This window comes from Pipistrellus kuhlii, unplaced genomic scaffold (assembly GCF_014108245.1).
Source record: "Pipistrellus kuhlii isolate mPipKuh1 unplaced genomic scaffold, mPipKuh1.p scaffold_m20_p_1, whole genome shotgun sequence".
Classification (NCBI taxonomy): Eukaryota; Metazoa; Chordata; class Mammalia; order Chiroptera; family Vespertilionidae; genus Pipistrellus; species Pipistrellus kuhlii.
The window spans coordinates 154733247-154746380 of NW_023425404.1; the positions used below are offsets into that span (position 1 = coordinate 154733247).

Consider the following 13134-nt stretch of genomic DNA (forward strand, 5'->3'; position numbering starts at 1 on the left):
TTTTTTTTTTTTTTTTTAAAGAATAGTAGTCTGGAGTTGTCTGTCCTTGTCTTAGATAAAAAATAAGGGGACATCTGTGAATCTTATCTAAGGCTATGGGGAGGGCCTTCTGAGCCACTGCTCTTCTCCTGGAGCAAGTGGCTCGATGACACTCACCTGTGCCAGGAGCACAGATTTGCAGAGAGTCCTGAGGAAGGAGGCTGGCCCCACCCCTACTAGCAAACATCAGGCATTCTCTTAACTGTGCTGAGCTTTGGGCTAAAGAGTAAAACTGGGGAGATGATGTTCACCTTGTACAATAGAACATCAGGGGGATTGGATGAGATAAAGGGACAGCACAGAGCCTGGCTCTTGGTAATATTCTGAAGCTCAAAAACCTTCCATGGCCCCCCATTGTATATCAAAGTCTAGACTCCTGTGGCCTCAGCCTCCTTCTCCGAATGAATCTCCCTGCTCCCTAGAAAACCCATACTCAGTCACACCTAATCCTGTCCCATCTCTCTATCTTTTATTCTCTCATTCTTCGCAGCCACTGTCTTTCTGACTAAGCAGAGGGCTCTAGGAAAGACAGATGGACATGGAGCAGGCAGGGAGGAAAGGCTCTCTCTGTCCAACCAGACAGGACAGTTAAATCAACCCTGGTCTCTCAGGCACCCACCCCTGTGACCTCCTTCTCCTTGCCAAATGTTTACTCATTCTTCCCGGTCACTTTAAACACCACCATTCTTCATCTCGGCTCATAGAATCCATTGTGTGAACACTAGCGAGACCACACCGTCCTTGGCCATTTATCACGTGCTGCTTTATGTTGATGTGTGGGTCTCAATGTTCCTGTAACTAGATGGTCAGCTCCTGGAACATAGAAACCGTATCGATGTTGCTGGTATCCCCTACATGCCTTGCACACACACACAGATGTGCATGCCTAGTTCTGCATTTGGCAAGAAAACCATGGGGATCGCACTTCTTTAAGCAGCTGTTAGTAAAAGGGGTCACAGGGGGACACAGATTTTTCTTTCCACCCACAAAAGGAACTGCCTGCACTCAGCTCTTGAGGGTGCTGGATTACTGATAAGATGCACAGATAGGTGTTAGAGCTACAAGTGAAGCACATTTCAGTGCTTCAAATGAAGCTATTGCTTTCTCCTTACCTGAGTGTGACGAGGCTGGTCAGCGAGCAGCCACTTCCTCTGGGCACTGTAAAGGCTCCTTGGGGGTGTGGCTATCCAGCTACTGTTACACAGCCTGGCCCTGTGGCTCTGCCTTTGGCCATCAGTGGTTTTCTGCTGCTCTCCTCTTACTGACTATATCAAGATCTTCTCTCCCAGCATCTTCTAAGCAAAGTCGATGGAAGCTGGCGTATTCGTGTTCTAGGGCTACATTCTGTTGATTGAACAGATTTTTCTTCAGGAACTGCGCTGTTTTAGACACTGTGGGGAGGATCAAAGGAAAATCACAGCTGTTTGTAGAAGCCAACAGTTAACCTAATATATAACCATATTGAGTACCAATATGCTCCTTTTCACTCTTGATTGCTAGTATCACCTGCTTCATGTTGATTACTATTAACTTATATTTTTAGATTTTTTTTTTTTGTTTGACCACTTTTTTTTTAATGCTCACCCAAGGATATGTTTTTATTGATTCTTAGAGAGAGGGAAAGAGAGAGCAAGAAACACTGATCAGTTGTCACCTATATGCACCCCAAGCCGGGATCAAACCACAACCTAGGTATGTGCCCTGAATGGGCATTGAACCCCCAAACTTTTGGTATAGGACAACTCTCCAACCAAACCACCTGGCCAGGGCTGTTTGACCCCTTTTTTCAGAAGCAAGTCCTATGCATATGATATATTACAGGGTCGAAAGGATTCATCCAGTTGAAGGGATTCATGAAGGAGAAAAAATCATTGCCCTACCCTTTTCTGAACATTCCTGGGCAAGAAAAAGAGGTCCTTATTTTAATGAAATCAGACAACTTTTAAAATATCTATGGGTCTTCAAACTCCTCCAGGAGACAAATCATTATTTACATGTTATCTTTCTCATCGTTAACATGTTTGTTTTAGGAGGGTTAAATGCATGTTACTGAGCTGTTTCTACGTCCTCCATGTATACGTAATGGCGGAGAAAGTCTACGGTGTAACTTGTATGACAGTGTGTGAAAAGTTCACACCGTTTTATTCCAATGGCATGAGGTAGGGTAGGCGAGTGGAGGAAAGCAGTACTGCGTTCCTGGCCAAGCTCTGATACTGAGTCAGTCCCTCTCCCTCGCTGGCCCAGGGCCTCTGAATGGCATCCCAGCAGCCTGGGGGCTTCCTCACTCTCCACCTGACCTGCTCCCTCCTCTTGTTTAGGAAATAAGCTGAGAGGCCACGAAGCTCTTTTTAAGAACTGCCTCACAGGACTGATTAGGCCCTGGATGACCAGGGCAGGGAGAGACCCCCGAGTCGCGGGGACAGTGATGGACAGGGAAGGCCTCTCCGAGGAGAGAGACTGAGCTGGATTCCGACGTTGGCGGGAAGGGGTTTCACGGTTTGTCTTGAAGGTTTTCTGTCTCATCCATCTGAGCTCAAGTCAGGAAATCAGTTCTGAGAGGAAAGGCCAGCAATACTTTAATAATGTGCTGTTTGGATAGAAAGCTGATGAGCAGACGTTCTGAACTGATGCCAAACCACCAGCTTTCCCCACAGCTCTCTGACCAGCCAGAGCCCCTCCCAGCCCTGCAGATGCCCAGCTTTGCTTTGACAGGCTTGGGTTCCCTACGTTCATTGGTTCCAGGGCCCCTTTGTTTTCCCCTGCAGAGATTCTTGGGATATTTTCTATTTCATAAGAAAGCCGTGCTATTATTACTCCTTGCGGCCTTGTTTCCATTAAATTGCAGGCCTGGCCCGCTGATATGTGACATCCTGTTGTGTGCTGTCTCAGCACATTGTAGCCGGTGGTTTCCAACACGCTTTGAAGCCTGGCCCTTTGTTCACTCAAGTCCTCACTGCCGGATGAATGACAGGTGGCATCAGGGAAGCTTCCCGTGGAAGACACTGTTTCACCAGGGGCTTTGCATCATCTGTATTGGTAGATCCCGTTTTCCTTTTTTGATTTTCTTTTTAAACTTTTTCTCAATGTTAATTGTAGAGGGCCCCTTGGGAATGCACATGGATGACCTTTAAATGAATGTCAGCTGAGTCCGAGGTGACTGGCATGGCTGTCCCAAGGAAACAGCCTCCCAAAATGTGGAAACTGTTATCTTTATCCATGTGCTTGGAATGAGGAACGTATGGGACCTTGACTTACCCAGGTCTTGATATGCTAAATCCCAGGAATGGGGGAATGAATAGGACCTGGGCACACCCAAAACTCCTTTGACCTTAACCCCCCCTCTGGAAATAAATAAATACGCTGTGTTATTTGTGTTGGGGGTTGCCTGTCTCTCCATCTTAGTGGCAGCCCTCCACCCGGGTCCCAGTTTGAATCTATTTCTGCCTCTTGGTCTTTTTTTTTCTTCTCTTTAATTTCTTAATCCCAAGCTCCTCCACTCAGGAGCCTGTCGTTTTCTGTGTGGATCATGGAAAACAGAGAAACAGCCCCCACAGTTAATTCTTTTAAAAATTATATTTTTTATTGGTTTTTACAGAGAGGAAGGGAGAGGGATAGAGAGTTAGAAACATCAATGAGAGAGAATCGTCAATCAGCTGCTTCCTGCACACCCCCTATTTGGGATGTGCCTGCAACCAAGGTACATGCCCTTGACCGCAATCGAACCTGGGCCCCTTCAGTCCACAAGCTGATGCTCTATCCACTGAGCCAAATGGGTCAGGGCTAATTTTTTTATTCAGTATACAAGTTCGGAAAATACAAAATCGCATCAAGGAGAAAATAGCAATGACCTAGAGTTGATGACACAGAATTGAGCACTGTTTACATTTTGATTTGTTTACTTTCTTGTGTGTGTCAATAATTTCTACCGTGAAAAGGTAGCTTTCCTGCATTAACAAGTTGAGGACTGTTAGGACTGCTAGCTCATAGGCTTCTGTCTGTTCCCCTCGGGTGAGGTGTTGGTCAGGCTGCTGGTGCCATGCTGGAGAACAGCCCTCCAACCTCCGTGGCTTGTAGCAGAGACATTTATCCCGAACTCTGGTGTGCAGGAGGGCTGCCCTGGGAGCCCGCCTGGCTCCGCTGAGCGAGGCTGGAGTTCAGGCTTCATGTCTGGTGCACACATCACCCTTTTAGGGCCTTGGCTGGGGGATCAGCTGCTACCAGGGGCATGCTCTTCCTGCCGTGCCTCTGAAGACCTTGGCTTAACAGCGAGGCATTGCCATCTCACCCTCGTTCTGTTAATCAAATCAAGTCACTTGGCCAAGCCTCAAGTCGGGAAGGTGAAAAGAATACTCTTTTCTTGGGAGGAGGAGGACGTGGTGAATAAGTTTGGGTCTGCTAGGGCGGTCAAAAAAATAAAAAAATAAATTCCACAGACTGGGAGCTTAAATAGCAGGAATTCGTTGTGTCATAATTCTGGAAGCCAATCGTCTAAGGTCAAGGTGTCAGTGAGGTTGATTCTTCTGTGGCCTCTCTGTCTTTGGCTTGTAGACAGCTGTCATCTTCTTTTGTTTTTATTGGTTCTAATATCCTCTCATTCTAATGGGACATTGGTCATATTGGATTGTAGTCCTGATCTCATTTAACCGTACTTTTCTCTTTAAAAACTCTACTTCCAAATATAGTCTCATTCTGAGGTTAGGACTCTAATGTATACATTTTGGGGGGGATACAGTTCAGCTTATAACAAATGGTAAGAGAGGAAAATGAAGGGAGGATTGTAGAAAAAAAAAAAATACCCCAGCCACTAAACCTCAAGAGCTCAGCTACCTCATCTTTAAAGCGGGGTAAGCATCTCCGTGTTATGGGTTTGTCGGGGATTGAAAGACCCTGGTGGTGCCCACCCTGTGTGGCTCAGTGGTTGAGGGTCAACCCAAGAGGTCACCTGTTTGATTCCTGGTCAGGGCACATGGCTGTAGTATGGGCTCCATCCCCAGTAGGGGGCGTGCAGGAGGCAGCCGATCGATGTTTCTCTCTCATCAATGTTTCTATCTCTCTCTCTCCCTCTCCCTTCCTCTCTCTATAAAATCAGTAAAAATATATTTTAAAGACCCTGGTGGAGATGTTGGGATGCGTGTGGTTCTCCCTCAAATGGAAGGACCACAGTTAGCCCTCTTGGGTCTGTCTCCCTGTTCTTGTCTTTCGTGGGGGGAGTTGGGGGTACACGGGGCTTCTCCGAATGGCCTGCCTTCCACAGCGGCTGCAGGACCAGGGGAATCTTTGTAACCCAGCCAATAGGACTTTTCGGGTACTTTCTTTAATAACGTTTAAGCTAATGCTAATTAATTAAAGAGAAATTGCTTGTCTGTCCACTTGAGTTTTGTTTTATGCCACTTCATATTGTTGTGTGTGTTGCAATTCATACGTTTTCATCCCATTCCCAATGTGTAAAATTGGTTATCGTGTATCTTTGAGGACTAATCTATAATAATAAAAGTATAATATGCTAATTAGACCAGACAGCCGAGCGACCTTCCAGACGGATGAAGCCTGGGCTGTGAGGGCCGAGCCCCTTGCACGAATTTCCTGCACCAGGCCTCTAGTTCAATTACAAATAAGCTGTTGTGGTTGTTGAAAATAAAACTATGGACTTAGGAACACATCCAGGAGCTACGGCTCCAGCATCCTTTCCCACACGTGTTTTTGAAGACCTTTTATGCTTTAGCAGGGCTCTGGGCTTCCTATCAGCACAAGGCATGGCCCTGCTCTCAAGGGCCTGCCATTGATTGCCTGGGGGGAAAAATAAGCAAGCCCGGAGGTCAGCGTCAGGGGTCCCTTGCCCTGCCTCTGTGCTCAAAGCCAGCTCTTTGTAAATGTCCTTCCGGGTTTCTCTCCTAGACCATTGTGCTGAGGAATGGCTCTGAGACCTTCGACTCCTGGAAGCAGCCCCCGCTGCCTGTGTACAGCCAGTTCTATTTCTTCAATGTCACCAATCCCGAGGAGATCCTCGGAGGGGAGATCCCTCGGTTGGAAGAAGTGGGGCCGTACACCTACAGGTGAGTCCTGGCTGGACTGGCACCTCGGAGCACCCCCACCAGGGCCCAGTCCTCGGCTTTCTGCGGTGCGGGAGCACCAGCTTTGACCCCATCTGAGTGAGACGGCCTTGTGGCCTGGAGCCGTCCCAGCCCAGCCGGCAGTGTTTAAATGCAGCTGCTGCTTCCTGGATTGGCAGCAGAGGTTGCTGAGCAGTGCTCCTCCTCACCCCCGCCCTTTAAGGTCACCCTGTGATTCTCTTTGGTGACTCCCGGGGCCTTCCCCTATTTCCCTCTCCCGCTCAGAGACCAGTTCCTAAAATGTGGTGTTCTGCAGAAAAGCCCACTAGTCTCTCACTCGCCCCTCCTCCGCCCTCCTGGGTCCGGGAGGCAACAATGGCAGTGCGGGTTAGAGATTAGGAGAATTGCTTTAATAGTGGTTTTCTGTTTGTTTGAATATATTTTTTATTGGTTTCAGAGAGGAAGGGAGAGGGGGAGAGAGAGAGGAACATCAGTGATGAGAGCGAATCATTGATCGTCTGCCTCCTGCACGCCCCACAATGGGGATCAGGCTCACAACCCGGGCACAGGCCCTGACTGGGAATCAAATCGTGATCTCCTGGTTCACGGGTCTACACTCAACCACTGAACCACACCGGCTGGGCTTTAATTCCACCCCCCCACCCCGAAAGTTAGTAGAGGGAGGCCTTAGGCCAGAGCGGTTTTCCTACTGCAGTATTCCTTCTTCCACAAGGCTCTCCTTCCCCCACCCACAGTAAACTTTCCCGTGAAGTTCCTCCTTAACAAGTTTTAAAACAAAATAGTAGAGGGAAGTAGACGGCAAGCTCTTCTTCTGCAAAATGGTAAAAATTCCTCACAATTCTGTCGTAACCCATTGCACAATAAATGGTTGTGACTGATTCACTTAGTCCGAATGAGTCAGTCGGATTCTCAAGTGCCGGAATTCACAGATGGCAGTCTCTGAATTGCCTGTTTGGGATCCGGCCTCTGCCACTTACCAGCTCTCTGTGCCTGGGTTTCCTTATCTGTAAAGTGGAGATAAAACGAGGGCCTCCACCACAGGGCAGTAAGGGTTCCATGGGGTAATGAGTCAGTATTTACAAACTGCTTAGACTAGTGCCAGCCCATGATGGTGTTTGCTATTATTGGTATCTTAGTCTGTGTATTTCAATGCACAGAATTGTAAAGATGAGCTCTGTTGTTATATAAAACAATTTTTTTAAAAAAATAGATCTTTATTTCTTTTTTTAAATCCTCACCTGAGGGTATGTTTTGATGTTTAAAAGAGAGAGAGAGACAAAGAGAGAGATGGATCTGTTGCCTCCAGCACACACTCTGGTCGGGGATCAAACCTGCAGCCTAGGTATGTGCCCTGACCAGAATCAAACCCACAACCTTTTGGTCCATGGGAGGATGCTCCAACCAACTGAGCCACTCAGCCAGGGAACAGATCTTTATTTTTAAAAGCATTTTTAGTGTGTTTCTTATGCCTACAGAAACTGTGTATAGTGAAGGGTTTAAAAAAATTTTTTTTTTAATTCAAGTATAGTTGGCGTACAATATTAATTAGTTTCAGGTGTACAACATAGTGATTTGACATTAATATACCTTATGATCTTTTCATCACACTAAGCCTAGTTACCATCTGTCACCGTGAAAAGTCATGAGAGTATTATTGACTATATTCCCTATATGCTGTACATTACATCCTGTGCCTTATTTATTTTATAGCTGGAATTTTGTACCTCTTCTTCCACTTCACCTTTTTTACCTGTCCCCCACTCCTGCCGCCACTGCTCCCATGTGCTGACGGCACTGGCCCCACTTGCACCCACTGACAGCACGGAGCTAGTGGGGCTGGCGCCAGCGGCAGGTGTGAGTGGTGCTGCTGCCCCGATCACCCCTCAGGGGCAGGGGGAGGAGGAGAAGCCCTCGGGGGCGATCAGGGCTGGCAGTCACCCCTCACATCTGCTGGTGGTGCCGAGTGATCGGCAGCGGGTGTGAGCGGTGGCTCCTGCACCAGATGCAGGTGTGAGCAGGGTCGGCACTGGCAGTGGTTGTGAGCACAGCTCCTGAGCTGGCAGTGGATGTGAGTGCCAGGACCGCAGTGTGCATGAACAAAGCATTTTCAGTAACCACCAGAGGCTTGCCCCAGTGACAGCGACCAGTGCCCCACCTTGGTATGGTGCCCAGCTCATCTGCTCCACCATCCTGCTGTGGCCAACACCCGCCACATTCCACACACCTCCCCCCTGGTGGTCAGTGCACATCATAGCAACCATTTGTTCGGTTGTCCGGTTGTTCCACCATTCGGTCTATTTGCATTTTAACCTTTTATTATATAAGATATTTTAATAGTGATACTATTCAAGAGGTAGCAGGAGCAGTGTTAAAACTACTTAACCGTTCCCTTTTTGGACACGTGGACCAGTTCTCACTTCATTCTTCGATTACCACATGGATTGAATGTTCTCCTCATGTTTGCCAACTGATGGTGTTTCCACACTCTGAGTTCTTGTCCTTTGCCTGTGTGCCCGTTTGGATTCTGGTTGTCCGTGCCACTCTGTAAACCTGACACGCAACATTTACCCTTTGTTACAGTCATGGCAACTGTTTTCCTATCCTTTGCCTTTTTTATGTTTAAATTTTACATATAGTGCAATCCATTCCTGTGTGAACTTTTCTATCACTTCTGAGCTTAAAAAGTCCTATTCCCTTCAAGGGTTTGATGTTCAAGTCTATTTTCTTGTAGCTCTACTTTTTTTTTTTTTTTTTGCATTTAATTTCTTAAGGATTTAATTGTCTCCTTGCAATTCAGCAAAGATAGGAACTTTGTTTAATCTTCCAAATTCTGACCGTTAGTCCTTTGATCCTTTACTGATCTCAGAGCCACGCTGAATACATTCTTTTTTAATATCAAAGAGATGATAGAAAGTTTAGAAATTCTATGGTCATTGTTTCCATTATTAAAATATTTTTTAAACCTGGCTCACTCTTCTCGGATACCACTTCTTCCTCAAAACAGAAACAGCGTCTTTAGATAAGTTTCTAAAAAAAAAAAAAGAATCTTTGACCCGCTCAGAGGTAAGAAAAGTAGAAAAAGACCCCCCCCCCCCCCACCTTGTCCTGCACAAAAGGCGGTGACCAGATACCTGTGAGCTCCAAAGGGTTGTCCTGAGTGACTTGTGGGCGCTGGCCAGGTGGGTCCTGGTGCCGCTGCCAGGACGGAGAACCATTTCCATCTTCAGGAGCGAAGATGCTTCTTGCCCACCCCCAGCGAATGTGGGCCACCCCGTCCTCGCCCACCTGCGCTTCTTCTCAGCACCTGCTCTGAGCGCTCCGTGTTCAGTCCTCGCTTCCTGGACCAGGCAGTGGTAACGGAAAGTTAAACCCTGTGCCACTCAGCGCCTCCCTGAGGCCTGCTTCCCGCCTCTGCCTTTGCTTCCTGGTCGTTCATCCACCTGTGACTTCACTTCTCCATCTTCTCTGTGGTCAGCTCAGCCGTGCCCTGCGCTGCAGGCTACTCATCCTCCCCAGGACCGTTTTCTCACCCTCCACTGCCCGGTGGAACCTGTGCCCTCTGCCGTGCTGCCCAGCTGCAGCCTCCCAACTGGGGGAGCCTGCTCCTTCCAGAACCAGCCCCACTGTGTCCCTGCACAGCACCTTCCTCAGGACGCCCACCCCAGGGGCCCCTCCTCTCTCCTCTGGGGGTCCCTCCGGCACCTGGAGGGCATCTGTGGAATAGGGTCCCGGTGTGAGGGAGCTGTTCCAGGTGTGAGGGAGCTGTTCCAGGTGTGAGGGGGCTGTTCTAGGTGTGAGGGGGCTGTTCCAGGTGTGAGGCGGCTGTTCCAGGTGTGAGGCGGCTGTTCCAGGTGTGAGTGGCTATTCCAGGTGTGAGGCGGCTGTTCCAGGTGTGAGAGGGCTGTTCCAGGTGTGCGGGGGTTGTTCCAGATGTGAGGGAGCTGTTCCAGGTGTGAGGGAGCTGTTCCAGATGTGAGTGGCTGTTCCAGGTGTGAGGTGGCTGTTCCAGGTGTGAGGGGGCTGTTCCAGGTGTGTGGGGCTGTTCCAGATGTGAGGGAGCTGTTCCAGATGTGAGGGAGCTGTTCCAGGTGTGAGGTGGCTGTTCCAGGTGTGCGGGGGCTGTTCCAGATGTGCGGGGGCTGTTCCAGATGTGAGGGAGCTGTTCCAGGTGTGAGGGAGCTGGTTAGATGGAAGTCTCTGTGCTGTACCAGGTTCTTTGAGGGCAGGAATCAGGCCTTAACATCTCTCCATCCATCTCCAGAGCTTAGTGTAAGCCCTCACCCATAACGTGTCTAGCTACTGCTCCCTAAGTTCTTAGTATGTGCCAAGTAGTGTTCTAAATGGGTGGCAAGCTTATGCAAATTTAATTCTCACTACAACCCTACAGGGAAGGTACATTCTTATCTCCACTTGCCTCCAAGGGGGCCCCTCCACAAGCCTACAAGGAAGGTACGTTATTGCCCCAGGAAACGGAGGCATGGAAGCAATGACTGACTTCTCCTTAGTCACAGAGCTGGGAATGGTGAAGCCAGAGGGAATGCAGAGCCGGGAAGTCAGATCTTAACCCACACTTTGCCCACTGTGCTCAGTCACATCTGAGTGATTCTCAGCAGAGAGCACTGGGTGGATGAAGAACTACAGTGACGAAAGATAAGGATCATATGATAGTACTAGAGGCGCAGTGCATGAATTCGTGCACCAGTGGGGTCCTTCAGCCTGGCCTAAGGGTTCAGGCCGAAACCGGCTCTCTGACATCCCCTGTGGGGTCTCAGATTGCGAGAGGTCGCAGGCCAGGCTGAGGGACCCCACCACTGCACCATCAGGGCCGGGGAGGGCCTGTGCATGAATTTATGCATCTTCTTTAACTTGTTAAAGAACTTAAAAAAAAAATGATTTAAAATGAAACATCTCTAAAATCAACCAGGTCTTTTCCTGCCCGATGGCATATAACCAGGGCCACCAGAATAACAAATATTAAGCTGTCCTCTGAGCCTGGGATGTCCTGGGCCTTGAACACCAGGATTTATTGGCATCTGCTCAGTACCAGGGACCATACCACGCACTTTCAAACATGGTTTCTTAATTAATTGTCTAGGCCAAAGGTTCACTTTGCCTTTAAAAAAAACTACAAAAATGCTTTTGTTTCTATTTCTAGAAGCTTCTTTAGTCGTGGCAGACACTGTAAAGGAGTGATTGTTCATTTCTTGCTCTCTGCCCGCTGTTCCCTAGAAGGCTGTCCCGCTCTAGTTGATGTGGCTGACCAGCCGGGTAACCAGACTTGCTGGTATTGTTGCCTCCGTGACAGAGTGCTTGGTTTTCCCCGGACTGTGCTCCTCGGACACCCTGACTACATGTTGTTCTGGGAGCGAGGCCCCCGCCACCTCCCTCCTGGGTTCCCAGTGGTCGGCAAACTCATTAGTCAACAGAGCCTAATATCAATAGCACAACGATTGAAATTCCTTTGGAGAGCCAAATTTTTTAAACTTAAACTTCTTCTAATGCCACTTCTTCAAAATACAATAGACTCGCCCAGGCTGTGGTATTTTGTGGAAGAGCCACACTCAAGGGGCCAAAGAGCCGCATGTGGCTCACGAGCTGCAGTTTGCCAACCACTGGGTTAGCCCACTCTGCAAAAGCTGAGAGTCGGCATGCCGGAGGGTGGCGGGCGGTGGAGGGGAAGTTATGTGGTTAGCCGTGAGTGACCCGTCACTCTCCCTTGGTGCCTGCCAAGTGAATTCAGTATTTTTGTGGTTTGGGAAACCCTGGCTTTGACTTTTTTTAATGTATTGAGAAACCCAGTCAAGTGACAAGGCTTACAGGGATCGGAGTTCCCATGCTCCGGTTCCCTTTAAAACACCAGGTTCTTACAGGGTGAGCTGTAAGGAAAACATTCTAAAGTCCCCCAGAGCCAGCACACATAAACAAACAGAAATGATGCCGGCTGTAGGGTTGGAAGTATTCAGGCCACCAGGTTCGTGACCCAGCGCTCAGGGAAAAATAAAAAAAAGGCTTTACAAGGTCACTCGTTTTCGTCATTCGTTAGAAAACTTGGCAGAGTTGATCCCTGGGGTTTTGGCCGGATTGAATCCCAGCTCTTTGCTCCCTGGCCCGGCTTTCTTTGTGTGCAAACTGGTGTTCACCCCGGGGTTATTTTTTCTGCTTCTAGTTTCTCAGTGGACAGCCAGGCCGGAGAGGGGTCCTGGGCCTGGTTGTAAGCGGGCAGCGCGCCCTGAGCAGTTCTTCCCTCTTCCCAGTGGCTGCAGGGAGGCTCTGGGGTGGGGAGGAGAGGAGAGAAATGCCCCCTGCAGGCGGCAGCCTTGGCTGAGGGAGGCAGCCATCTGCCTTTGACATGTCCTCTTCTCCGGTTGCTAACCAGCCCCTGTGCGTTAACTTCTCCTTGGAGTCCAGGGAAACCTGGGGTGTGAAGTCAGGGGACCAGGATTCTACATCTTGTTCTGCCACCTCCTGGTTAACACCTTCTGGGCTAGTTACCTCATCTGAAAATCCCTTTTCTCATCTACAGAGAGCCTGGGTTATGCCTTCTCTGGGAGGGGGCTTTGGTTGCAAGCGAGAGCAACTGCCCCTGGCCAATTTAACGAAAAGGAAAACTTACGTGAAGGCTCTCTAAAGTGGGTTACAGTTTCCACGCTGCAGCTGGGAAGAAATAGGCAAGTTCCAGGGCAGCCGTAAAGGCCCGAATCTCTGGAGCAGCGTTTTTCAACCGCTGTTCCGCGGCACACTAGTGTGCCGCGAGATGTTGCCTGGTGTGCCGTAGGTGCAGACAAGACAAGAATTTTATAATTTTTCACTATTTTGTTTACTTAATATTTCATAATAAACTAATTATAAAATACTTTCTTTGTGTTTATTTGATTCCTAATCAAGAGAATTACTTTATATATAGTCAATATAGGCACAGAGTTAAATTTTTTAACATTTTTTAATGGTGGTGTGCCTCGTGATTTTTTTCATGAAACAAGTGTGTCTTTGCCCAAAAAAGGTTGAAAAACACTGCTTTGGAGCA

The 13134-nt window shown here is 48.5% G+C and overlaps 1 protein-coding gene across 2 annotated transcripts in view; it reads left to right on the forward strand.

Moving 5' to 3' along the window:
- The window catches only part of SCARB2 (scavenger receptor class B member 2), an 84731-nt gene that overhangs the window by 15502 nt on the left and 56095 nt on the right, over positions 1-13134 (forward strand). For both annotated transcript variants that reach the window (XR_006739740.1, XM_036413139.2), the window contains exon 2: positions 5935-6092. Coding sequence is in view for 1 of the 2 variants with exons in the window: in XM_036413139.2 (XP_036269032.1) it covers positions 5935-6092 (158 nt within the window). In the remaining variant the exon portion in view is untranslated. The remainder of the gene's footprint in view (positions 1-5934; positions 6093-13134) is intronic.